General features: G+C 52.3%; 1 protein-coding gene across 5 annotated transcripts; it reads left to right on the plus strand.

Annotated features, from left to right (window-relative positions):
* Window positions 1-775: 775 nt before the first annotated feature.
* Window positions 776-24,854, plus strand: IL13RA2 (interleukin 13 receptor subunit alpha 2). 5 transcript variants are annotated; one of them, XM_074601133.1, is made up of 10 exons: window positions 776-1,241; window positions 10,727-10,893; window positions 14,765-14,916; window positions 17,243-17,396; window positions 17,861-17,981; window positions 20,323-20,507; window positions 21,669-21,832; window positions 22,685-22,829; window positions 23,534-23,636; window positions 24,528-24,854. In XM_074601133.1, exons 2-10 carry the CDS (start codon window positions 10,800-10,802, stop codon window positions 24,568-24,570), a joined length of 1,161 nt encoding a protein of 386 aa, XP_074457234.1. In that variant the 5' UTR covers window positions 776-1,241; window positions 10,727-10,799; the 3' UTR covers window positions 24,571-24,854. The 5 variants fall into 5 exon arrangements, with proteins under 5 accessions (XP_074457234.1, XP_074457235.1, XP_074457236.1 ...); XM_074601134.1 differs by lacking the exon at window positions 776-1,241 and having other exon boundaries at window positions 10,713-10,893; XM_074601135.1 differs by lacking the exon at window positions 776-1,241 and having other exon boundaries at window positions 10,752-10,893; window positions 17,257-17,396.
* The last annotated feature ends 963 nt before the right edge of the window (window positions 24,855-25,817 follow it).

Raw genomic sequence — 25,817 nt, forward strand, 5'->3', positions numbered from 1 at the left:
CCACACGAGTGGCAGAACTATCCTGTCTTCACAAGACAGTTCTCCCACACTTTCAGGCGCCAGAAGTGTTAGCCTTATCAGTTCTTTGAAGGCCAGGCCTGTGTTATTAATTTCCTTGCGAGTGTTTGAGGCATTCCATTGAAAGCTTGGAGGGCCTCCTGCTCCTCAGCAGGGGGTTCACGGTCCGTCTCTTACAGCATCCCTGCCAGCAATTCCTCACTGAACTGCCAGCGACTCCTCTCAGGACATGAGGTCTGATCTCTCAGTGAATCAGCTCCATCCCACCAGTGTCACTTCAGCCTGTAACTGCATGGGACAGTTTTTCCCCGCCTGCCACATTCCTGGCTGAAGGCAAGTCACCCGATGAGGACCTTGGTCAAAACATATTTGACGGGAAATAACAGTGGAGCGAAGCTATTCCCTGATGAGAAGGAGCCTCATGCAGTTCGGAAGGACCGAGGGGAAGCAAAGACCAAAATTTCCCATTGGATAAAAACTTTTAAGTGTTTTTCTTTCACAAACCTGGGGTGGTTTTTTTCCTTTTTCCCACAAATGAAGCAGTCCGGTTGTCATCTGCCCGTGGAGACTTGCTTGCCCATAGCTGGGATGCCGAGCGTTAGTACAGGACGTGTGGAGCTGCAGCTGTCACTGCGTCGCAGGTGCCGGGAGCTGGGAGAGCTGCAGCCTCCCAGACCCCCCAGGATTTTCAGGGGTTTCCCATCTGCTCCCAGCAGAGCCCCCAGCCCAGAGCCTGGAGCCCCCGTGATGCCACCGTGACGTCACGGGCAGCTCCGCTGCGAGATGGCCGGCAGCCGAGCAGGAGCCTCTCGCAAGTTAGCTGGAACCGATACATTTCCACAAAACACATTAATCAGGGGGTTCTGATCGAATGGCATCTTGCGGCAGGAAAATCCCTCCAGCGCTGGCGTGGGGCTGTTTGCTCCATCCCGTGTGTGCAACGTGCTCGCTCTGCTGCCTGGGAGGGGATGTGGAGCCAGACGCCCGCTGTGGGCAGGGAGCAGCGTCTTCCCTTCCCTATTTCTTCATGTGCATCCTCTACACAAACGACTCTCAGGCTGGCTCTTCAGATGCAGCTGCTTGAAACTTGCTCTCTAGAAACAGGAACATATGCCGGACTTTTTCTTCCACTTTGCTGTTCCAGTTTGCTTTTTTTTTTAGAGTTTGTAAAGATTTTTGTCTTCCCCGTTACCTGGCTCAAAGGAAAATCCCGACGCGTTATGGTAAGCCATAATTGCACGATCAGCATTAAATCTCAGCAACTCACTCGCTGATGCGTTTAACCAAATGAGGGTGGGAGAATTTGTCTGCTTTATATTATGATTTTATTTTGGTGCGTGTGCTCTTGAAACTCAGCGTAGCTGTTCAGGTGTAATGCAGAACACAGATTTTATGCATACCAGCATTTCTATATAAATTTAAGAGTTTTCCTGCACTTTGTTCTTTTTTAGTGGTACTGATGTTTGTGTTCTTGAAATAACTGGTTGCATCTGCTCAGAGGTCAAGGTGATGCCTGAATCGCAGATTTTCAGACAGGCATGTTTATACGGCTTTTTGGTGCGTGTTTACACCACCACTGCTTGAACCACTGTGTGTCCCATCCCTTGCAAGCCACATTCTGGGTGTTCTGAAATCCTTCCTGTGTTCACTCCGAACTTCAGTGTCTTCTCGTGTTTTCCCTTTGGTGGATTTAAATGGATTTAATTTAAAGATTTAAATAGATTTTAATAGCTTTTGATACCATTTTTGGGGGTGTTGCCCTAAATCAGCATCGTATTTGGCGTTGCCCTAAATCAGCATCGGTGTGCTGATGAGCGCCGTCAGCAGATCTCGTTTGGGGGCTGTCTGTTCCCGGGCCAAGCAGTAACTCTGGGTTAACACTTGCTCTCTTGGGGGAGGTGGCAAATGATTTGTGCCTGAAAAGGGCAAATCCATTCAGCATTTTTGGGGTGTCTTTTTTTTTTTATTTATAAGGTGTTCACATAAGACACACAGACTTTGGGCTGGTGTTGGTGCTGGTCATCGCTGTACGGGACACAGAGGGCCGGGGAGAGCAGGCCAGCGCTGCCATCCCCTCCGAGGCACCCCGAGCTCCAAAACCACCTGCCCCCCCCCACCGGGAAAGGCTATTTTATATCCCCCGGGGGCTGCAGCTCAGGGTTCAAGGGCCAATCTCGGATAACGATCTGGACCTTGCCCTTTTCCGCCCGCGTTTGCCAGCCGCTCTGCTCTTGCGCTGACCCCGCGCTCCTCCCTCGGGACCTGCCGGATTCTGCTCCCGGCGGCAGAGGCGGGATCGGGCTCCGACGGCAAACGGGGAAAGGATCGCTTCTCCCATCCAGCCTCCCGCGGGGTGTCCCTGCGGGCTGTCCCTGCCCCGCGGGTGCGGGGACCCGGCAGTGCGGGCGGGGGGACGGCGCTCAGCCCCCGCCGCTCCTGCCCCCGCGCCCCCGGCTCTGAGCAGCGGCAGCGCCGCGTCCCGCCGGCGGCAAGGCGGGAGGCAGAGGGGAAGGGAGCGGGAATTGCAGGAGTCCCTGGCACCCCGGGCTGGGGCACTCAGCTGGGCAGGGTCTCTGGATCTTACAGCTCTTACTCCCACTGACCCCTGCCAGCGCTTCCGCAGGCTCTCCGGTGCAAGGCATTGGATGGAGTTTAAAGGAGAAGGAAAGGGAAACTTAACTTTGCTTGTCCCAAAGCCTTGGAGGCTTGCGGAAGAAAATTGAGTTTTTTAAAAAAAATGATGCAGAGAGGCAAAAAAGCCATGAGGTTATTCTTATTTTAAGGTTCTTCTTTTTTTAAGCCACTGCCAGGCTTGTTTTCCCAGGTACTGTGAGAGCACTTGGTGCGAAATGTTTCTGCTTTCGTTACAACTCTCCAGACTTCTTATTTGTCTCTTTAATTCTGGAGCAACCTGAAAACAAGACTGGACGTGATTGCTGCTGTCCTGGGAAACCTGGTGTGTTAAATTAGGAAGATTAAAACCCACAGGCAGAACGCAAATCTGCTTTCGGGGGCAAACACTACTGGGGCCAAAAAAAAAAATCAGCAGAAGGCAGGGCAGGCACCAGTGCGGAGGGAGATGCTGGTGCGATGCCAGTGAGCGGTGTCCTGCCGGAGGGAGGCTGGCTGAGACCTGGGCATTCATCACAGGTGAAAGGCACAGCGTGGCCCTGGCAGGCCCCAGCCATCCCAGCAGGAGAGCCCCCAGGATGCGGCAGGGTGAGAATGCTTTCCCCCCTTAGGATTTAGCAGTGAAGTAGCTGTTGAAAGCCTGGCCGCCGACCGTCGTGTCGCTCTGGTGACAAAGCCGCTCTCGTGGAAAGGCACCAGGCTCCCAGCGTGCTGCTGTGCTCCCAGGTTTTCGACAGCCCGCTGGCAGCCAGCCTGGGAGCTTGCGCTGCTCTAGCCAGCAGCTGAGCTCGCGCGGGGCTCAGGATTGCACGGAGATCTGAGACCTGTGCCATTCCAGATAAACTCCATTTTGCAGCTGGGCTCAAAGCCATGTGGTGGGAAGACTTTGTCCTTTCCTAAGGCAGCCCCTGGGCCGGCTGGGGATCCACGCGTCCACCTGTGGGAGCTGATGGGTTGGGTGAGAGGAAGCAAATGGAGGATGTTTTGTAACTCCTAATGAGCAACTACACGGTCACAGCCTGGTGCCCGGGGTCTGCAGCTGGCTCCTGCCCGACCTGTGGGACAGACAGGGGAGGACAGCGTGGACGGGAGCAATTTATCTTTGGATGTTTTTAGGTTCTCTGCTCCAGACAGGCTCACGGCTCAGTCTGATGGGTACAAGGAGCAGAAAGTGGTCCTGGAGCCGCCCCGGGCTTCCCAGCACAGGGCCATCAGCTCCCACAGCCTCCAGCCAGCACGGGTCCGAGCCTGCAGACAGGTGGGAAGAGGGGGAACAGGGGAATGGCACCATCCCGGGGACCAGGGATGCGCAGATCTTCCCCGTAAACCTGCATCCCCTGGCAGAGCCTGCTGTAGCCACAGGACCCGGTTGCACCCAGTGCTCGTGGTGCTGGACCAGCCGGGTCTGCAAGGGCAGCGCATGTCGGAGCCCTGTCTGCACCACACACCGGGCAGCCCTTTTCCCCCCAGCTCCTCGGGGGCTGTGTCAGAGCCTGCCTGCTCTGGAGAGAATTTTTAGCTTCTTTTGCATTTCTGCCTGGATGTATTTGTGCCTCGTTTAGTAGCAGTTGTTGCTCTGCCAGCTTTGTGTCTTCGTTTCAGTTCTCCCTGGAACGCCCCGGTGCATCTCGTGGCACAACGTAGGCTGCGGCGCGCCAGGCTGTGCTGCTGAGCCCCTTCCAGCTTGGTCCCCAGCATCCCCAGTCCCCGGAGCCCATCTTCGCCACAGGCTGGTTCCCAGACACAGCTACGCATGTCATCTAATTCCTCAGTTTGCCTTGTACTTTTTTCTATAAAAATTTTATGTGTACTGGGTGCGCCAGGGTAGAAACCTGGTCACCAAGTTGTTTGTTAAAAGCTGACACTGTGCCACAATAAGAACGAAATTCTTCTCATGGGCTCTGCTAATCCCCCAGCCCAAGCCCAGCTGCGGGGGGTGGGGGGGAAGAGTCTGAGCAAGTCCAATGTGTGGGCACAGGCAACATGCAGCTTGCGGGAGGAATTGCTCGAGGTGCAGAAGACGACGACTGGCTGGGATGAGAAGACAGCAGCCGGCCGGCTGTGGACGCGTTGGCCAGGGCGTGCTCCCAGGGCAGGAGGCATTCTCTGCACAGGCACCGCTTCCCTGGCAATGACGGGAACAGAGATGAGATGATGGGGGTGAGTCCGGGGGGGCCTCTTGCTCAGCAGGAAGCCTGCAGCGGAGTCAGCTGAAAGGCAGAGAGAGAGCGTGACGTTTGGCTTTTGGCTGGAGGGACCTTTCCAGGAACGGAATTGATCACAGAAAGCAAAGATTTCAGTGGCGTCAGCTCCACGGCAGCCGCCTTGTTGGCTTACGTGATATAGGCACATTCAAAGAGCTGCTGTCCCTTCTTTGAGACGCCACCGAAGCCAGGATTAGTCCCCAATGGTAGTCATCAACAAAGAAATAAGGAAAACTGAGGTCTCCACTCACTACAAGAATAAATATTGACACTGACATTGCCGTATTCCTTCCGTCATTTCCTGAAGTCCCACGGGAGTCATAAGTGTTTGATTTATTAACGCAAAGAAGGGATTTTTCTTGCAACACTCAGTCTATTGCCACTGCCCCATGCTCCTCTTCCTCGCACATCTCCTCATGGTGACATCCCCTTCTCGGTGCAATTCTCAAGTCTGTGCTGGAGGCCACAGGGCTGGTCGGAATTGCTGGGTCTTTTGTTGCGGTGCCTCAGAACGAGCTTGTTTAATGCAAGTTGTGTACAAGAGACTGGCTTCCCTGAAACACGAGGCAGTTAAGAGGCTTTTAGAAGCCATTGATTTTTCAGGCCACTGGCAATTTCAAAACCATCCCTTTGGATCCAGTGAAACATGCTGTTCAATACCAAGTGGGCTGTTCAAAGCTAGAGCCTTTCAGTTTTTATTTTGTCACATAGGAAGCTTCTTCTAAACACGGAGCAGAATTACAAAGTTGAAAGCTTTTATTCTGAACTATCAGATACCAATATTTTTATGTGGTAAGGCAACGGATTGCTTGACAGAACCTATTGAGCACAACTGGGATGAATGTAACAAATGCATTTTAACCGAAAAGGATTTGGTCCATCTTTTGGACTTAGCGACAGTAACGATCTTTGCCAACTGCTTTGCCATTTGCGATGAGATGGTTCAGAAGGACGCTGCTCTTCCTTTATTTCCCCAAACAAAAGCAGATTTTCACAGAAGCGCTTTTTAATTTCTGCAGGCGCCTGCCCAGCATACCTGTCAGAGGCCAAGGACCTGGTCCAGGGGCTTCCCTGCTCTTTGAAGTCCCTTCTTCAGCCTGGAGGCACTTTTACAAGTTTGCCTTTCCTGGATTTCAGCTCCGTTATTAATCTTGCCCCTGTAGAGCAGCCGTGAGGCTCCAGGACCTGGCCGGGCTCCTAGAGGAGGAAGAAGCTCCTGCGAGGTTTTTGTGAGCACACGGTGACTCCAGGAGTCACTTACCTGGCCGACAAATCCCAAAACCCCTCATTTGTGAACAAACCGGACAAGTCGGTGGTGCTTCCAAGTACAGTTGTAGGAGGGAAGCCATGCAGACAGGAAGAAATCCCCGTGACTTTGCCTGTTGCTGGCGCAGGGGTCTCTTGCTGCCGATGGCATGGGGCTGCGAGGATAGGCAGGCGCAGGGCAGGGCAGTGGGTGGCCGAGCCCGGGCGGCAGCTTGGGGACAGCTCAGGGCACGGGGGTTTGCCGGGGCACCCTCCCGCTTGTGTGCGGGGCCTGCTGGTGAGCCAGATCGGGTGTATTTTTGTTACTCCCTTCCTCCGTGAACCTGTCATCACCTTAGGTAGGAGTTCTCTGCAACTTAACCGCATTTGTAAAACAGTTCGTATGATGCAGATCTCCTGCCTGTCCCCGCCCCGAGCTCAGGACCGCCAGGCTCTGGTCCAGCACGGGCAGGGGATTTGCCCCGTGTTGCCCACGGTTTGCAGGGGCAGGTGGGGTCAGTACGAGCCACGGTGTGAGCAGCGGAGAGCCCTGAGCACCGCCGGCTCTCCCGTCCCGGGCAGGGCTGGTGTGGGCAGGGGGTGGCGTGGGGGAGTTGCACCCGTGGCTCCTCTGCTGGGCTCCAGCGGTGCCGGCAGCCTCCCGGAGCCCGATTATTGCAAATCCCAACTATGTGTTTTTTTCCAGCCTAATTTTCTCAAGAACTGACCCAGTTCTAGCACTCGGGAACTGGCATCGATCCTACTGGCAAATGTTTCTCATCTGTTTCGAATGATCTGTCCAGTGTGACCTTTTCTGCTTAAGTAGCTTACACAATGAAAATACATGAATGTTAAATCCTAATCTTGCATAACTCTGAAAGCAGGGCCATACATTTACCAGCAGCAAGGGACTTTTTCCCCCCCCATCCTTTGCAGAAAGTAAGGAGGAAGCAGCCAGCAATGTGCAATTGCAGTGAAGGGAGAACTCACCCATAAGCCCCTCACCCCCGAAATTCACAGGGTGCTCAAGGCAACAGGGTTTGTATTACCCATTTCTATTGCTTTTTGCTTTGGAAACATGAAAGGCAAGGGGGTGTTCACCTGGTGGGTGGTCTCCAACCACGGGCAAAGCCCCCGGGGCCTTCTGGGGCTGTTTCCAAACCAAACGCCACCTCAGATCAGGACAGTGGTGGGTCCTGGGCCTCCTGGTTCCCCACTTCAGAGCTCCCCTTGGCACCCATCAGGACTAACTGGTCTTTGTAGTCTGAATGCTCTTCCTCATGCTCATCTCTACTTTCAAAGCACCCAGCAGTTGGTGTCTGTTCCAGGAGGTAGTTGCTATAACCAGATGTGTGGGATCGCTTTTTATCTTTGGCACAGTGAAAGGTAAAAAGGTTCTGAAATTTGGCTTGCAACTGCCTTGAAAGTTCAAGAAGTTCAAAAGTGCGAAGGATGGTCATGGTCTTTCCATTGGCACCCACCTTCCGGCATCTTACTGGAGCCAGGACCAAATAGCGATGACGTGATGGGGTTGGCTTCACACCAGCAAAGTGACGGTGCCTCCCCCCAGCTCCGCCAGCAGCGCTGCCCTGCCGGGGCCCGGCTCCACCTGTGTGCACACAGGGAAACGGAGGGGACAACTGCCAGGGGGAAAGGGGCCTGATCCTGCCTTTGCTGCTCCACAACATTCCCATTGACTCCAACCAGGAAGCAATAACACATTCATTCAGGCATCAATTCAGTGATACCATGTCTTGTACAGGTGCTTAGAGGGCAGTTTTCTTCTGAACGAGACGCGTTCCTTCTATTTCTGATGCTGTTTCTCATGTTCTTAGTATGTCTGAACTGTTTCTCAATATGCCTAAATTTGGCCATGGGAAGATCCAGCCCGTTGCTTGTCGGGGCACGCATGCCACAGCTCCACTCTTCCCGAAACCTCCTCTATTGTCCCTCCTGGAGGGGAGTTGCTGCAACCAATTCCCTTGACTCATGCAAGGCAGTACAGGGACCAACCCACCCCTGTCGTGACGCTGGCTCATCCTCCAGCACAGCAACAGGAGTCAGGAGGTGTTTTTTCAGCAAGGTGTGCGCGGTGCCAGAGCCCTGACCTGGGGCAAACCAGGTGTGGCTGAAGCACCCGCTCCCTGCACAGGGTGCTCCAGGCTGAGGGCTCGCTGGGGCTCACAGGGTGATGCAGGGAAGGAGGGATGAAGTAAATGGTGCCAGGCAAAGCTTATACAAGGATCATGTTGACCATCTGTGTTGACGTGCTGAGTCCAGCGGAGAGGAGTGAGGGGATGGATGATTTTATAAACTCCCTGCAGAGCCCCGAGAGGCAGGAGCAGCTGGGGTGGCTCCGGAGCCGGCAGAGCCGGGGGAGGCTGCGGTGGGTGGAAGTGGGGACCACCGGCTGGAGTGACACGAGGTGCCGGGGACAGCTGTGTGCACCACCGCCGCGAGGGGCTCGGGCAGCCTCTGGCAGACAGCCTGCAGTGATTATGCCATTTGGTTTTCATTTTAGTGAGTCATTTAAACACTTCAAACGCACCTTTGACCTGCTTGAGCACAATTATAACAACAATTAACACCAACTCCTCATAAATCCTGGCAGTGTCCCCTCTGGTGCTAGCTCAGTAAAGCCTCTGATCATGTGGCAAGTGCCATAACATTGCAATGTGGCATCTGACCCCTGAAGAGAACAGACCGGCCTCTTTAAAAACCTCCAAATTTCTATGAAATGCAGAGCAGCCCTGAGGCTGCCAAGGAGCTCGGCACTCCAGAGGCAGATGGGCTCCCATGCATTTAGAGGTCCAGGTAAGAGCATTCGCCGGTTTTAAATCTCTCTCTGTGTGTCTCCGTTTATTTTTGCTTGCCTTGTGAAACCATGTGAATACATTAAAATTAACTGTACTGGAAATGGGAAAGGCTTCCTCCACTAACGTCCGTGTGCGAGCCCTTGGATGCTGTTCCTCACCAGCTGTGAGCTGCAGCTGCTGCTTTTTGCTGCTCCGTGAGCTGGATCTCCCCATCGTTGCATCCTTGTCCTGAATTATGGACCTTTCTCAGGCAGAGACTTACGCGTAACAGCCAGCCTTGAACTGACCCAAGTTCTGTGTCATGGTTGATACGTGAAGAAGTAATTCTGGTCATTTCTTCTGGCTGGAACTCCTCCATACATTCTCATTTGACAGTGAAACAGAAAAATTACTGGTATTGCTTATACTTACACGGTGGACCTGGGGGGGGGTGTGGGTGGGTTAATATTAATTTAAATTGAAGATTAGCTGTTAAAATGGTTGTGTATTTTTAATTGCCGCCACGTGTTGCTAGTTAGAATTTCTGGCTAATTGAAACTACCCCCCCACCCCCAGCACAACCTGTCTCCTCCAGCTCCCCTCAGCCACTTCTTCAAACGATGTGGGGGGGGTGGTTTGTTGGTTCCCAACCCTCAGATTTCCCAGTATCTCTCTGACGTGAAGCTCTGCCCTTCAGCAGACACCCCCCCCCCTCCCCGCCCCAGTTTCATTTTGTTGGGCCGGGGACGCGGTGCTGAGGAGTAAGCAGCCGCGCCAGAGCATGGCCTGAGAGTCCGCGTTTTCTAGCCGCGACTCCGTGGCCAGTGTCCAGTGGGCGGGCGGGCTGAAAGGAGCTCAGAGATGCTTTGTGTCTTCACGACGACGTGTTCTTACACGAGCAGAAATCAAGCAGCGGCCTCAAGCTTTCAGAAAGATTGATATCTATATATCTAATCTATACGACCTCTCTCTCCCCCCCCAGTCTCTATCTAATCTATACCTATACCTGTATCCATATGTAAAAAGAAAAAAAAAATAATCTATATATTGCTTTTACCTGTAATCCATGTGATTTCTGGCATTAGGAAGCAGGCTGGGCTGGTATGTCCATAGGCAGCGATTCCTACCTTCAGCATGAAAGGTGAAGGAAGGAGAAGCTCCTCCCGGGACACTCTGCTCCTCTCTCCCTCTCAGTCCCCACCTTCCCTCCTGCAGACCCGCTCAGCAAGAGAAATTTGTCCCCTTCAAACATTATCATGACAACTAAGAAGATTTCTCACAAGCATTCCTGCCATTTCTTCTTAGCTGGAGGGTGAATTAGAAAGGAAATTCTCTCTCTGTGTTTTTTGTTTTTTTTTTTTTTTTCCTTTGGGTGACTAAATCCTAAAACAGGGAAGCCAAAGGCACCGGTGACAGCTGCATGAGACGTCTGTGTACTGGACAAGGCAAGGCTCGGGCATTCTGGTTTGGGTTTGGTTTTTTTTTTAAATGGAAATGTCATTGGTCCGAGGCGCTTCCTCCGGCAGGCGGGTCCGTCACTCGGCTGCATCACTCTTTCCACGGAAGATGTGTGGCAGACAGCTCGGTGACTGAAGTACAGGCTGACGTGCCTTCACAGAATGTGCTTAGCTAGCCAGAAACTATTTCAAATGAAGCCAAAGTCATCCACGTGTTGCCATCCCCAAAAGTCACAAATTAGAGTCCTCTGGGAAATGATTAATCAGACTTAGTAAACGAGTAAAAAAGGCATTTGTTGTCATGCTGATACTGCTGGAGGGGCGCCAGGGCCCCACCGATGCGCTCAGGCCTTTCAACTCCCCTTTATTCCTCCAGCCTCCTCGCCTGTGTGCCGCAGGACCTCTTCCCTGAGGCCACACACCTTCCAGCGGGAACCTCCTACCTCGGAATGGCTGTCCAGTGGCTTTGCGCTCTCTCCGCAGCCCTGGCGTGGGGCTGCCTGGCCTCCTCCTCCTCCTCCTCCTCCTCCTCCCACATGGCAGGTAAAGCCCGGCGTGCCCTTCGTGTCACTTCACATTAACTCGGGTGCTTTATGAAGTTGGTCCTTCAACCGAAGCGTTTCTTTTGTGTGTGCGTGTGTGTGCGTGTGTTACAGCGAGTGGCTGGTTTATAAACCTGTAATCAATTGCGTAAACATACTGTGTGCTTAGTGGGTATTTCTCTGAGTAACTTCAAAAGGAGCAGAAACTGCCTTTGGTGCGCAGCGAGTATTTTGTTTGATATAGAGTCGTCAAATACAAATGCCATTTGGATACATAAATGCTCCCAAGCGTGGTCCCAGCCGCACAGACTGTGCCAGGTGTAAGAAACACAAGGTTTATTCGTAATTGGAGAATAATACTTTCTTCTAAAAAAAAATATTGCTCTGCAAACTAGCGTCCATAGCAATGGCACCCTTTGCTTCAACCCCTCGAGCACCTCTTCGCTGCACCCCAGCCCTTTTGGCCTCTGGTAGCTGGGACTTTGCACCCAAAAGCTCTCCTTCTTCAGACGGGGCATGGTAGACAGGTGACAACTTGGCCACCGAGACCTCCCTGTCGTGTCGGCCAGCCAACGCGCTGCTGCCGCGCCCGGCAAAGCAGCGTTGCCCTTGAGACGGGCTTCTCGAAACGCGAAAGCAGCCTGCACCTCTCAGACCCGGCACGGAGAAGCACAGACGTAGAAGACCCGGGGCGGGGGGCGGGGGCGCACCTGGCAGGCTGCCATTTTTCCACTGGCCAAATAGGTGGAAAATTGCAAAACCTGCTGCCGTTTGCACCACCTCCGGCCCAGTGCGGTGGCGGGAGGCAGCTGGGACGAGCAGGAGGTTCGTCAGCGACGCAGCGGTGACGGAGCAAGTGAGCGAGCGAGCGAGTGCGGCCGCCGGGAACGGGTGGCCGAGGAGACACACGGCCAGCTCGCTGGAACATCACTACCCCACTCACCGCCGTGCAAATCGGGCAGAGGAGCTGCTGGTTTGGGTTTTTTTCCCCCAAGAAGCATTCCGGAGCACCTTTCCTTCAAGACTGGACAATGAAATAGAGTACTTCTAGTCCTGTGTTCGGTATGAATGATGTGAACGCGTCTGCTTTGTCACGTAATATTGTGAAAGTGAGAAACGGCAAGAGGCACTGCTGACATTTAAAAAACAATCAAATCGCAGAATGCACGCCACATCCCAAAAAGAAGCTTTTTCCATCCCCTCTGAAATCCAGTCAAAATTTATTTTGCAAGAATTGCTGTTTACAGTTGCAGTTGTTTTGAAAAAATATTATTGTTTTGTTCAAGCTCAGGATGGAAACACATTTCAGACCCTTATAATTTCCGATCAGACATTCCATTTTCGACCAGCTTTTCACCAGGCTCACGAAAAAAAACTAGTAGCTTTTTGCTTCCTTGTTCTCCCAGCTGCGAGGCTCAGCATTTATCCCCTCCGGAGGAGCTTCCCGAGCGCAGGAGAATCCAGCTCGCAGCCCTGCCAGCAGATCTCCTCCTGTTATGGGAATTACCACGGCAGGGCTGGACGCCAGGACTCGGCGGGCTGGTGATGTGGAAGCCCTCTCTCGGGCTCTCGGCACGGGCTGGCCGGCAGCAGGAACACCCCTTCACCTTCTCCCCTTCCCTCCACGGCGCAGCTATAAATGGCTGTTCTGGATGAGCCGCTCATTCATTTTTTTTTGCAGCTGCATCTCTTCAAGCGTGGTTCCCGTAGACTTGCTGTCCCCCACACTGGTCCTCCCTTTCCCAGAGCCCTTGCATGTTTGCCAAGGCCCGGGAGGTGGGTGAGATGTCCTCATCTCACCCCTGCTTCTACCTCCGATCATAGAATCACAGAATTACAGAATGGTTTGGGTTGGAAGGGACCTTAAAGCCCACCCAGTGCCACCCCCTGCCCTGGGCAGGGACACCTCCCACCAGACCAGGTTGCTCCAAGTCCCGTCCAACCTGGCCTTGAACCCCTCCAGGGATGGGGCAGCCACAGCTTCTCTGGGCAACCTGGGCCAGGGGCTCACCACCCTCACACCAAAGAATTTCTTCCTCAGATCTCATCTAAATCTCCCCTCTTTCAGTTTGAAGCCATTACCCCTCACCCTATTACTTCATGCCCTTGTAAAAAGTCCCTCCCCAGCTTTCCTGGAGCCCCTTCAGGGACTGGAAGAGGCTCTAAGGTCTCCCCGGAGCCTTCTCTTCTCCAGGCTGAACCCCCCCAACTCTCTCAGCCTGTCTTCTTAGGACGTTCGCCAAGAGCCCGGCTCGAGCACTCTTTGCACAGGCAGAGCTGCCTGTGCCCCTGTTCCCCCTCCTCTGCCTGGGCTGGGAAATCGGTGCCTGCTGTAGCGCAGTGGTATCAGACCCTCGCCTCCTGCAGGGACGTGGGGCCGCAGAGTACAAGACACCGCACGTGCAGGGCCATGCCCCATTGCCCCTGGAGCTGCAGCAAGCCCACCTCCCCCCCCGAACTCAGGCTGCATTCACAGGACTCAGCAGCTGGTGGGAGGGAGAGTGCTTTACTTGTTACATAGAAAAATACATAAAATCTAATTTTTCTCCAAATTATTATGAAGTATTGTTCCTTGCCCAGCACCCCCCTACATACGTTGCCATGATATCCTACTTTGGCATCTAACTTAACAAATCTCCCATGGAGCTTTACACACTGGGAAAAGGGGGATGTTAAGACTGCTGCTTGCGGTGTGTTTCATTTGGGAGAGTGTCCTTAGAAGAAATAAATCCTCCAAGGATGTTCTCCACGAACTCTCCAAGGAGCACGGTAAAGTTTGATTTATATCACCATCTTGTCACTGAAAGATATTCTCAGGGTCTGCTTTCACGATGGATTTACTAAAAAAGCAAAAAGGAAAAAAATGGTGCAAATCCTGATGATGAAGACGTGAGAAAGGTGGCAGAGAAGCCGGGGACCTGGAGGCTGGACTCAAACAGGGAAGTGGTGGCAATGCTGGACTGACACTGCCAGGAGATGGGCTCCAAATCACCGCGAAAAAAGTATATCATGCAGTGAATACGTAGAGACCTGAATGGATAACCTCTCCTCTGGAGAGCGGAGAAAAATGACCTTGGATGTTACAAAGATTGACTTCCTTTGAACTAATAAAAGCCAATAGCCAAACAGCTTTTGTCATGTGAATGACAGCTCCATACAGAGCTGGGCTTTTAGGGAGCGTGTCTTAGTACAGAATTCATCCATAATATATGCTGATTTATTAACATATAGCAGCACCTTACGATAGCTTAATAAAAGCCAGATGGACTGTAAAAGCACGCTGTTGTATAGCTGACAGATATCCAACATAAGAATGATTTTAACTCTCGGCTTTTCTGCTTCTGTATGTTTTTTTGTCTTGGCTTTTCATTAACCTACTTGAAAGGAATATTTAAAGCAATACGGGTGATTCGTGTCTGTTACGGTTAAGGAATATAAATTTCCCTGGCAGCATGCTGTATTCTGTCAGCCTATGTTGGTGTTTGTGCTGAACACGATGTTTGCGAGGATACTTGTCCTGACAGCCAGTAAATACCATGAGTTAAAAGTAAGCAAATACAGGCCCTGAAAGGTCACCCCAGGACGGTAGTTTTGCTTAGAACCTCTTGAAAAAGAGTGTCGAAGATGTGGCATTCTTCGTGCCTTTTCAATGCTCCTTGAGGGTTTTCTCGGGGCATCAGCAAACCCTGTTTTTGGAGGGGAGGGCAGGAGAAGCTTGTGCGTGTGTGAGAAGCGGCTGCTGAAGGGCCGGGGCATTCTGCGCGTCTGGCAGCTCATCAAATTTCACGACTTGTTGTTTGTTTGGTTGTTTGGTTGTTTGTTTTCTTTACGTCCACACTCTGTTTTCCCCCCCTGCTTTCTTCTCAATGGAGTTGCTCCCCCACAAGACCTTCAGATCACCGATCCTGGACTCTTAGGTGCTCTTGATGTAGAGTGGAAGCCTCCACACAATGTACAAACCTTCAGTGACTGTGCGGTCAAATACAAGTTGGAATACCGCAACATGGGTGACAGAGACTGGAAGGTAAGACAAAGCACGTTTTAACCCTCTTAAATCCAGGCTATTGTTCTGCTTTTAGTTCCTGCGTGGGTTTATGTTTGCATTTCATGGAGGAGCGGTACCACAGCAGTTCCAGCTTTCCATGAAAAAGCCAGGCGGTTCCAGCGGTTTGACTCTTTTGCCAGATGGGAATGTCTTTTGAAATGTAACAGCCGGAGCAGTCAGAGAAGGGGCTATTTCTGTCAGAGGGTGTGGTGCCTGCTGCCAAAAGTAATCCAATAATATCTAGTAGCATTCCTCATTGTAAAAGGCACTACACTTCTCAGAAAGTCTTTATGGGGCTTGAACCGAAACCCAAAGTCAACAGATGCAAAGCGGTGAATAAATAAACGATTACGTTTCATTAACTGTCCTAACGCTCTAACATTCCCTTTATTCAGAAGGGCATTTCTAATTGACTTTTGTCTTTTAGATACGGTTGACTCTATGATCAAATTGTCAGTCTCCTCTCCTCGACGTGTAGCAGGGCAATAGCAGACAGTGCAGGACAGGACAATGGGAATATATTTTGGGAGCGCTTAGAAGATGAAAGCTGCTGCGGGGTAGGGAAGTAAATGGTGTGGGGAGAGGAGCAACCCAGCAGGAGGCTGTTTGCTTGGTGCAAGGTACGGAGGAACACGTGAAAAATACCCTGAGGATGCCCCCCGACAACCCAAAATACAGACTGGTGTCGAAAGAAAAAGAGGGTTTGGTTGGTTTTTTTCGCGTCCTAAAGCAGGAGTGCTGGAGAGCTTGCCGGCCCAAGAGACCAGGGAGGGAGAGAGAGAAGGAGCAGTCACAGCGGGCTAGCGGTGCCGTGGACCCCAGCCTCCTGCTGGGAGCGGTTTCTGCGTGTCCCGCATGAGCTGGTCATGTCCCGCATGAGCTGGTCATCCCCTTCGCCCGCCCGAGGCAGCAAAGCCCAGGCTGCTCTCAGCCACCACCCCAACGGGGTTTGGCCCAGCCACCCCCTGGAAGCCCGCGGCAGCGGGGGGAAGGGCACGGTGCCTCCCACCCTATCTATCTCACCTACGGAATGCAACAGCGAGGGCACGAAAGGGGGTCTTCGACCTGCCGTCGGTCGTGGTGCACATCACGCTCCCAGCCGTGCAGCAGCTGGCAGCTGTGCAGATTCTTCTGTGGTCATTTTAACAGGCATTTGAAAAACAAAAAGGGGGAAAAAAAAAAAAAAGTGTTCTTTAAAAACACGTCAGAATTCCCTAAATCACAGGTAATAAAAGCGCCTTATACAAGGCGGATCTAAAAAGGAGAAAACAAATCACCTCTGGTACCTTGCCAAAACCTTGACCGCAGATAAGGTCACCAACAAGACTCAATCTGAAAAAAATCCATGGGACAATAGCAGAAGCAAGAGTCATCAACCTCTCTTAGAAACACATGGAAAGCTCTGGAACAGGCTGCCCAGGGAAGTGGCTGAGTCACCACCCCGGAGGTATTTAAAAGACGGGTCGATGTGGTGCTGAGGGACACGGGGTAGTGGTGGGCTTGGCAGTGCTGGACTTGGCAAGTTGGACTTGATCATCTTAAAGGTCTTTTCCAACCAAAACAATCCTATGGCCGAACACAGCTCTTACCCTCTGGGGCTGCTGACAAACAGCCTGCCTGTGGGCTGTGCCATTGCAGTTCCCGCTGCAGCACGCATGTGCATTTTACGGCACGTTCATTTTGTCCTGATTGGGCTAACGGCACACCCACGCCCTCTCGCCATTTGTTGTAACTCTCGCCAACTTCTTTTTCCCTTGTGCACAGTGAGGCGAGTAAGTCTGAGGAAACCAAAAAAAAAAAAAGAAAACCCTACAGAGGGTGTGCTCAAAAAGTCCCACAAAGGGCCAAGGCCATTGGCGCGCAGTGGTGAGCCCACACTGCTGCTCCATCCTCGCAGGGTACAGTTGTGCCTCCCATGGGAACCTCCAACAAGACTCATTGTTCCTTCTGTTTCTGATGATCTCACGTCAGGAACAAGTGCCTTTCACCCGGATTTACAGCGATGTCCTCATCAGACCCTCCCTGGTGCTCCTGGCTGCTGGGGATCCTGGGAACTGTAGCCTGCTCCGTCTGGAGGTTGCTGGTGTGCTGTGGGGTGGAGGGACGGAGAGCCAGCAAGGCTGGGCAGAGCTGGGGGAACAAGGGTGCTGGAGAGGCGCTGGGCAGGACAAGCAGGGCAGAAATGTAAAGAAACATTAAGGCACACCAATGAGCCTGGTGGCGGCTAGAGCGGGAACAATGGTAGCTAATCCTGCCGCCCACTTAGCGACCAAAGAGGTACTTATAAAGTCTGTCTTTCAACCAGGTTATTTTTACTAGGAAGCTAAAAATCAGAGTTGGATTTGACCTCAGCAGGACCGCCGAAGTGAAGGTGCAGACACTGCTCAAAGGATGGTGTACCGATGACGTGGAGGTGCAAAGTGACTGGATTTATGCTGCCTTTCAGGTCCCATTGCAAGGTTAGGAGCAGCCTTCCGTACCTGCTGCGGTTTTGCACTTTGCATGAGCCTGTTGCACGAACCTGGCCTGAGGGTTGCTGGATGGATAAGCCATTGCAGGGCTCGTTGAGGTGTAAGACACCAGAGCATCTCTGCTTCCACTGGCTGCGGCTGTGGCTGCTGGACACGTGGGGCTCGTTTCCCTCTGCCCGTGCCCCAGCTCTGCTGGGTTGCCCGGCATGAGCTCCGCTGCTCAATGAAAAGGTCAGTTGTGCATCTTTCTGCTCTAAGCACAGTGGACTGGCTTTTATAGGAAACAGAAGACTCGGCAGCAAATCTATCTAATAACGGCAGCTGGCCTTCTTTTCTTCTCCTTTTTTGTCTTTCAACTGCAGCACACAATTGTTCAAAGGCATAAAATGATATTTCTGCTGGGCCCAATTGGTACGTTGCTAACTACTGGTTATTTCCTTCTCATTTGACAGGAAAACTGGAATCAGAGGTTCAGAATTTCCACTGCATCTATCATGACTGGGAATACCTCAAGTGCACTTGGCAACCGGGTCTCCTCGCTCCTCGCGGTGTACATTATGGGCTATATTATTGGTATGTATCAGCAAAATAGGAAAACATCCAGCCAGCAATCAAGCGAACCTCTCAGGGTACTGAAATGCCACAGAAAACATGCTTTTATGGCTGGCAATATTACACGATCCACCCAGAATGAGCAGAAATAACTCTCCGAGCAACATGTGCCTTGGAAATAACCAAATCCCTGCTTTCTTCCTTAAAAACAGGCTTGTGCTGACCTTCAACAAGAAATGCCTTCTCTCTTTCTCCCTTCCCTCTTGTCCACCCCTCGTGGCGTGCTTTCTGCGTGTTGGCCATCACAAAGCCGTGTGCTTTCCCTTTGCTGAACGTACCTGGATTATTCTGGCTGAGCATTTCCTTGACCACAGTGCGTATATCTCTATAGGACAGGATTCAGCAGGAGGTTACCAAGCTCAGTGAACCCTACACAAAGAGCAGGGCTTCTTGGCAACTAACAGTTTTACTCTTCGAAGACATTTTCCTAGCCTTAGCACATCTCATACAAGCAACCACGCTGCCAAAAGGTAGTAATAATGCGTGTTTCCCAGTTGTTTCTTTTATACTGCTGCCTAATGGTGCCGTTCCGCAAGAAAAGCAAAGCTAGACTTAGTGGTTTTGGACAAAGGTGATGCTGTATTTGCGCTTCAATTCCTATGACACTACGGTAAGGATGACTAGGAAGGAAATCATTTGGTTTCATGCCTTTGGGCTACGCATTGAAAATGATAGCTGTTTTTTTAAAAAATAGTTTCCACGTAGCTCTTGGAAAAAGTCTTCAAAGCAGAAAAACTGATTTAAAACCATTTTGCTAACTACAAAGGTCTGCTTGAAGGAAACCATGGAAATTCATGATTTGTTCCTAAAAAAACCCACAAACCCACCCCCCAACAAACCCACTCTCATTTAACTGCCAGTAACAAAACCAGGTGTTCGGATCTGGGTCCCGCCGTATGATGAGAGTAGGTGGGAACACAGCCATGGCAGCCTTTGATCCCTGGGAGTTAATTTTTATAGCACCACCACATGAGGTTTTTCCCCCGGACATAATGTGCTGTGCAGGGAGGCTGTCACTGGGTGCAGAGCGCAGAGGCCGGATTCAGCCCTGCCTCACAGAATCACAGGATAGTAGAGGTTGGCAGGGACCTCTGGAGACCATCCAGTCCAACCCCCTGCCAGAGCAGGGTCACCCACAGCAGGTGGCACAGGAACGCCTCCAGGCGGGTTTGGAATGTCTCCAGAGACGGAGACTCCACCACCTCTCTGGGCAGCCTGTGCCAGGGCTCTGCCACCCTCACAGGAAAGAAGTTCCTCCTCATGTTTACGTGGAACTTCCCATGGTCAAGTTTGTGCCCGTTACCCCTTGTCCTGTCCCCGGGCACCACTGAGAAGAGCCTGGCCCCATCCTCCTGACACCCACCCTTTCAGTATTTATAAGCGTTGATAAGATCCCCCCTCAGTTGTCTTTTTTCCAGACTGAAGAGACCCAAATCCCTCAGCCTTTCTCCATGAGAGAGGTGTTCCAGTCCCCTCAGCATCTTGGTAGCCCTTTGTTGTCCCCTCTCCAGCAGTTCCCTGTCCTTCTGGAACCGGGGAGCCCAGCACTGGACACAGAACTGGACACAGCCTCAAGGGCACAAACCCAGCAGGAGTCTGAAAAGGCGATATGAAACACCCCTTAGCATGTCTGAGATGGGAAATTTCCAGCAGCGAAGCTTTGGGGAGTGGCCCCCAAACCAGGAGGCAGTTGAGAGGACAGGTTTGTCATTGCACGTCAGCCAATAACCCACGAACTCCTTCCTCACTCCCACCCCTGGGCTTCCATTACATGCCCGTGTCAATGCATGGGACTTACCCGCCATCAGCAGCAGCAGCTCGTTAACACTCATGACATTCACAGCACATGTTACCTACAACAAACTGCTGCATTTTGCCTTGGGAAGGGACCTTTCTGCAGTTCCAGAGTTGGTGGCTGATGGTGCCCCATGGGAGGACGGGTGTCTGCATGAGCAGGGGCCAGATCCTGCCCTGGCTCCACTCCCACAGTGGCACCTGGTGAGGCCTCTTGTGCTCCAGGAACGGGCCCGGGGAGAGGCTGACACAGCTTACAAACCAACCTGGGAAGCTATCTGTGCGTGTTAATTTGGTTTTTTTTCTCCTCCCCACACTTTTCCCATAGCAGGAGTCCAGGTGACCGATGCATAACACTGTGCTTCGGATCACTTGGAAGAGGACAAGGGTGGGACCGGTACAGGCGATACTCGAGGCTTAGGTCCAACCTCAAAGAAAAAGGCCTAACACATGTAGTAACTGCCATTGCTTTGGTTATTTTTTTTTTTTTTTTTCTGTTTTCCACTAGGTACGAGGGGCTGGACCAGGCCGCGCAGTGTGACGACTACGTTCAGGATCATGGTCTAAACATGGGCTGCGTGTTGCAAAATCTGAGCCAGGCAGAATATAAGGATCTGCGCATCTGTGTCAACGGTTCTGCGGCAGCCACCCTGCTGCGGCCGCTGTACACCACCCTTCGCCTCCACAACCTAGGTAACGCTGGCGGGGAAGCAGAGGGCTCTGGGGACCCGCCTGGCCACCGCGCACCCAAGGCTCACATCTTGCATGGAGTGGGGCCGGGGAGGGGGAGAGGGGGGGCTCAAAAAAAAAAGTGTGCTTTTGCAGGTGGGTGGCTGTAACGTGTCTGGGTGGATTCCCCCCCCCCCCGGAGAAGGGGCTGTGGCATGTGCCACAAGGACTTTGGTTTCCAGCAGTGCTCACAGGCGAGCCACCCCGCTCAGCGCCCACCTTTGCGGGGGGGGGGGGGGGGGGGCGTTCAGTGGATGCTTCCAAGTGCTGCGCTCGGCAGCCGGACAACTTGGGACACCGATGGCAGCGCAGTGCGGGGGGGTTTGGGCTCTCGCAGCACCGCCACAGAGGTGGCTTCATTTCCTCCTGCTGGAACTGACACCGCTGCTCCGCACCCGCCAGCACAGGGGAGACCTTCGGGCTGTGCTGGTCAAACCACGCTCGGGGCTGGGGAGAATGGCGTGCAAGGCGTGAGGGGTCTGCCAGAGCGAAGGTGGGTTTCAAACCCATCAGAAGGAAGGAAGGCACAGCGTGACGTATAACCCCCTACATGCACACGCTCTTTATCATGGGCTCTTACCACACTGATGCATTTACCCACGTGGAAATGTCAGGCGGATAAATAGTTGGTCCCGCTGGGCTGGGCTGGGGCTGGGGCTGGACCCCGCTGGGCTAATAAGCGGGATTTCTGGATTCAATTAGTGCTGCCACGTACTTCGTGTGTGGCTTTGGGCATCTGACATAAACCAGAGCCTCTCCCGGGATGCAGCGAGTGTCCGGCCAAGGCTTTTGCGGTGCCTGACAGCTGGGCTGGGGCCGCCCTGACACTTCCCTCCAGCAGAACATGCCGAGCACAACACATGCCCCGGGGTCTCAAAACCCCTGCACCGCAGTCCAGAGCAAGGACGTAGCCCAGCCCAGGCATTGAGATAAAATGAACCCCCCCCCTCCAGCTTCGGTGACGGCCTGCTCCTGCAGCGTCACGGCCGAGAGCGACGGGAGCGCGCAGAAATCCCATCCATGGGGAAGAGGGGGCAGAGGCTGGCGGTGATTAACCGAAGCCTTTCCCTCAGGAGCTGTGTGATTGCACCTCTTGACCGTCTCTGTTTTTATCCCCCCACCCAGCAAAACCCTCGCCCCCGAAGCAGCTGGTGGTCTCCATGTCTGCGGCGGAAGAGCTGCGGGTGGCCTGGAGCCCGCCAGGGCGGGGGACGCCACCCCAGTGCCTGGAGTACGAGGTCCAGCTGGCCGAGGAGGAGGAGGAGAGGGAGGCCGAGGCTGCCTGGGCGGTAGGACAACACGCGCCGTGCCGCGGGGAGGGGACGGGGGAGCGCGGCCTGATGGCCGTCAGCAGGCAGGCACGCTGGGAAATCAGGGTGTGCACCCCACTGCGGACGGGGTGTAGGTACCCCCTGCAAGGGGAGACGTGCACTGTTGTAAACCACTGCTGGGCTGCGCCGTGGCACGTGGTCCTGCCCAACAGCCTGGCCGCCGGCCACAGCGTTTGCCTGAGCCACAGCAGATCCCAGTGGGAGGCCCTGAGCCTCCCCTGCTCCCTCAGGAAGCTGCTGTCACAGAACCTTAAAGGTTGTTCCGGCTTGTTTTCCTGAATATGGCGGTGCAACTCGTCGAAGTTCAAGTTCAACTTCACTAGTTCAAGCGAAACTATAATTCTTATCTCCCTGGAGAAGTGTCCTGGGCCGCAACGCGTCTTCTATGCGTGGTGCTTTTCCCTTGTGTGCTATCCAGATGCAGTTTTGGTAGCAAAAATGGCAGGAAGTAATTAATCATAGGGGCCACCTGAAGGACACTTTTTTCTTTAATTGCCATATTCTACACATGAGTCTTCTTACCTAATTTAATGAAAGTTGCCACAAATTAACAGGCATACATGGCAACATACACGATGCCCTCCTCTCCCACCGCCTGAATGTGTGTACTTCCACTAGATTTATCTCCGTAACCATCTTATTGGCATTAACTGGTCCAAAACTATGATGAAATCATTTAAAACTGCCAAAACATAACCCAAGGGTTTGCAGGGCCTGGAGAGTATGTTCTGAAACATGAGGCCATGCCAGAGAGCTACTGATGGTGGCACGTAATTCCTTGATATCTGTTCTCTCTGTTTTGTTTTTCAGTCTGTGTCAACCCAGATGGAGACAGCTTTAACAATTTCCAGAGCAAATCAAAGCCGCATTTCATGTGTTCGTGTCAGGGGGAGAACAAATATTTTCTGTGCTGACCGGGGCTTTTGGAGTGAATGGACACGGGAGTGTTTCTCTGGTATGGAACCTCAAATAGAATCATAGAACCATGGAATGTGTTGGGTTGGAAGGGACCTTTAACGGCCATCTAGTCCAACCCCCCAAGTAACCAGCGTTTCTTTTACATCCTTTATAAAGCCTGTTTGGGACCAAGTGCTGCTGGCTGCCATGGGCATCTGCTAGTGTCCGGCACTTGGAGGTGGGATCCTGGTTTAGTGACACCCTCACCCTACGCCGGCACGGCCATCCCTACAGCTTTGCATCTCCGGGGCACTTTGCAGGCAAGCCCCAAAATATTAACGCTTCTGCACCAGCACCTTTCCCGCTGCACATCTGTGACGGAGGAGTGACTGCTTTGCGAGAGAGGGCACCTGGTAGTCAGAGTCCCTCCGCAGGGTGTCCTCCCGGCTGCCCCGCACCTCAGATCGGCTCCTGAGCACCCCACAGGGTCTACAGGGCACCGGCTCGGCTCCGAGAGGCACTGAAGGGAGGAGGCGCATAGCGGTGGCTACATCTATGCAGGATATACGTTACCCTGGAGGAGTATGTTACCACATACAGTCACAAAGTGCCTGGCATTTATCTGTAATTAATAAATAAATATATGTAGGGTAACAAACCTGGACAGGCTGAGTTTGCATCTTCAGGCCAAGCTTTGTAAGAGGTAATATGACCCGCTCTGGAAGCTGGAGTTTTCTTATTTGCTGTCATTTATTTTTGCAGTGGCCAGAAAAGAGGACAAGCAGCTATTTATCCTCATTCCAGTCATTCTGAGTTTGTCAAGTAGCCTCCTAATATTTACGTTGATTGGCCAGTGCAAGAAAAGGTAAGCACCACGGCAGCCTGTCCACGCTACGTACGTTCATGTGGGTGTCTCAGACTACAGTTATAAATGAAACAACGTAGTAAATACTAAAAGCCAAACATTAATAGATGCTCAAGATTGGACACCAAACAACAGTTGATTTCAGGAAACAACCTTGTAAGTGTGGCTGTTTCGCATATGAAATGCCTCACAACAACCCGTAAACTCACAGCAGAGACCCAAATCCTGCTCATATGACCCCAGTCTGCTTCTGCTAAATGCAGCAAAGTTGCATGCACAGCAGCACAAACAATCCCATTATCTTGCCCCAAACCACTCAGACAGCAGAGATTTATACAGTTGTGGTAAAGAAGTGCCATTTTTATGGGCTAAGGCCTCATTCTCTTTGCGTTCCCGCCCCAGTTGTTTGCATTCCTGTCAATGAACGTGGAGAAAGCAGACGCAGTGGATGAATTTGCCCGTAGCCAAATTATTGGTACTGATGGCATTTTCTTCAGGTCTGAAGGATTGCTTAGAGAGAACTGATCCCCTGGTACTGATAATTATTATCTTTTTCTTATGGCCACATAGCTAAGCAAGTGGGTGGCTTTTCTAATACGCCTTTTAAGGCATCACTGATGAGGGAGAACTGGCTAAAGAAGTACCTTCATGTTGTCCTCAGAGAAGAACTAACACCTATTTGATAGCTGAATGCATGGAGTCTGAGACACACACTCCTTCATCTTTGTTTTGTATCTGCCTTTCAAATGTTTTGGTTCACGATATTTGAACAAGAAAACTGTGGAAAGCAAAGTGCTTCCCGCATTGCCACTGGCGATGTGTGACGGGGATGCTGTAGCATGTCCCCAGCTGTCTCTCCGTGCTGGGAATAACAAGCTGTGCCCATTTCAGATCCCCAACAGGAAAGCCATCGCATGCACCGGTGGGATGCTAACTCTGCTTGCCACTGCCATACCGCTTGTGTTTGATGGATTCCTCTTGCAACATCATCCCAAGGACAGCTAAGACGCCCTGAGTTTTCTGTAGCCCACGTGGGTTTTTCCCTACCTACTGCCATTTGCGAGGCTGGTTGTTGCAATTCAAGTCCTCAACGAGCCCTGGAAAACATTGGAAGAGTTTTAATCTGACTCTGGAGCACACTGTTTCTGATCAACAGGGCAAGGGAAAAAAAGGAGGCAGTGGGAACTGCCATGAATAAAGATAACACGTTTCTCCGTGGGTTTGTTTGGAGTTTTTTTCAAGGTCTCTACAAATCTGTCAACAGGACACACACTGAAGGGCAGCACCTCACACACAGTGCGTCTCCCTGCAGAGCCATGGGCCACGAGGGCAGGGCAATCTCCAGGGGACCAAGCCTGGATCCCCTGCTCTGCCAGACCAGGGGGAGCAGAGATGCCCCACCAATCTCATTCTAGGCCTTTTGGGTACTTTCAGGAACTGCAGGGTTTTGTCACATCCAGAGCTGGGTAGCATTTGGGCTATGGGTTTTCAGAACTGCCACCAGGGCAACAGTTACTGCATTAATAACAACGGTTAAAAGAGAAAACTATTGGGAAGAGTCCCCTTGAGATTTACCGTCACTGGAAATAACTCCTGGTAGGCCTTTGGTGTTTTGCCGGCCTCTTCAACAGTTTTAACGCCTACTAAAAACACGCGAGTGCGTTGTGACCCTCCCCCAGGGGAAAAGCGAGGCCTCAGCCAGAGCCCACTCTGCTGCCCTGGGTACACCCGGTGTGATCTCACCCGCTTCACCGCGCGGGAACGCCGGGCACGGGCATTTGGAGCAGGCCAAAAAGGTGCAGCCATCCCAACCTGCTGGATGGGTTCAAGCTGGGTTAGAACTTCTAGTCTAATTTTGTCCAAAAAGAGGTAAGAAGGGAAGAATAATTAAAGAGAATGGGCGCAGGTAAGAGGTGGTGAAGGAACAGATGTCCTACCTCCATAGCTAGAACTCACCCCAAAAAAAGATCAGAGCTATTTCAGTAACCACAAAATATAAAAGTTAGGCTGAAGCCTGCCTAGAAACCTGCCTAGTAACAGAGTGATAAATTAAGTACATCTACTTATGGTATCTGGATGCTGCGGCTTTCCAGGCGTGTTTAGGTACGGAAAGCCGGCCTGGCCCCGGCACGGGGCTCCAGCGGCAGCAAGACGCCACCACCCCCCTGGGCTTTCTCACAG

Source organism: Larus michahellis, chromosome 9 (assembly GCF_964199755.1).
Source record: "Larus michahellis chromosome 9, bLarMic1.1, whole genome shotgun sequence".
Lineage (NCBI taxonomy): Eukaryota > Metazoa > Chordata > Aves > Charadriiformes > Laridae > Larus > Larus michahellis.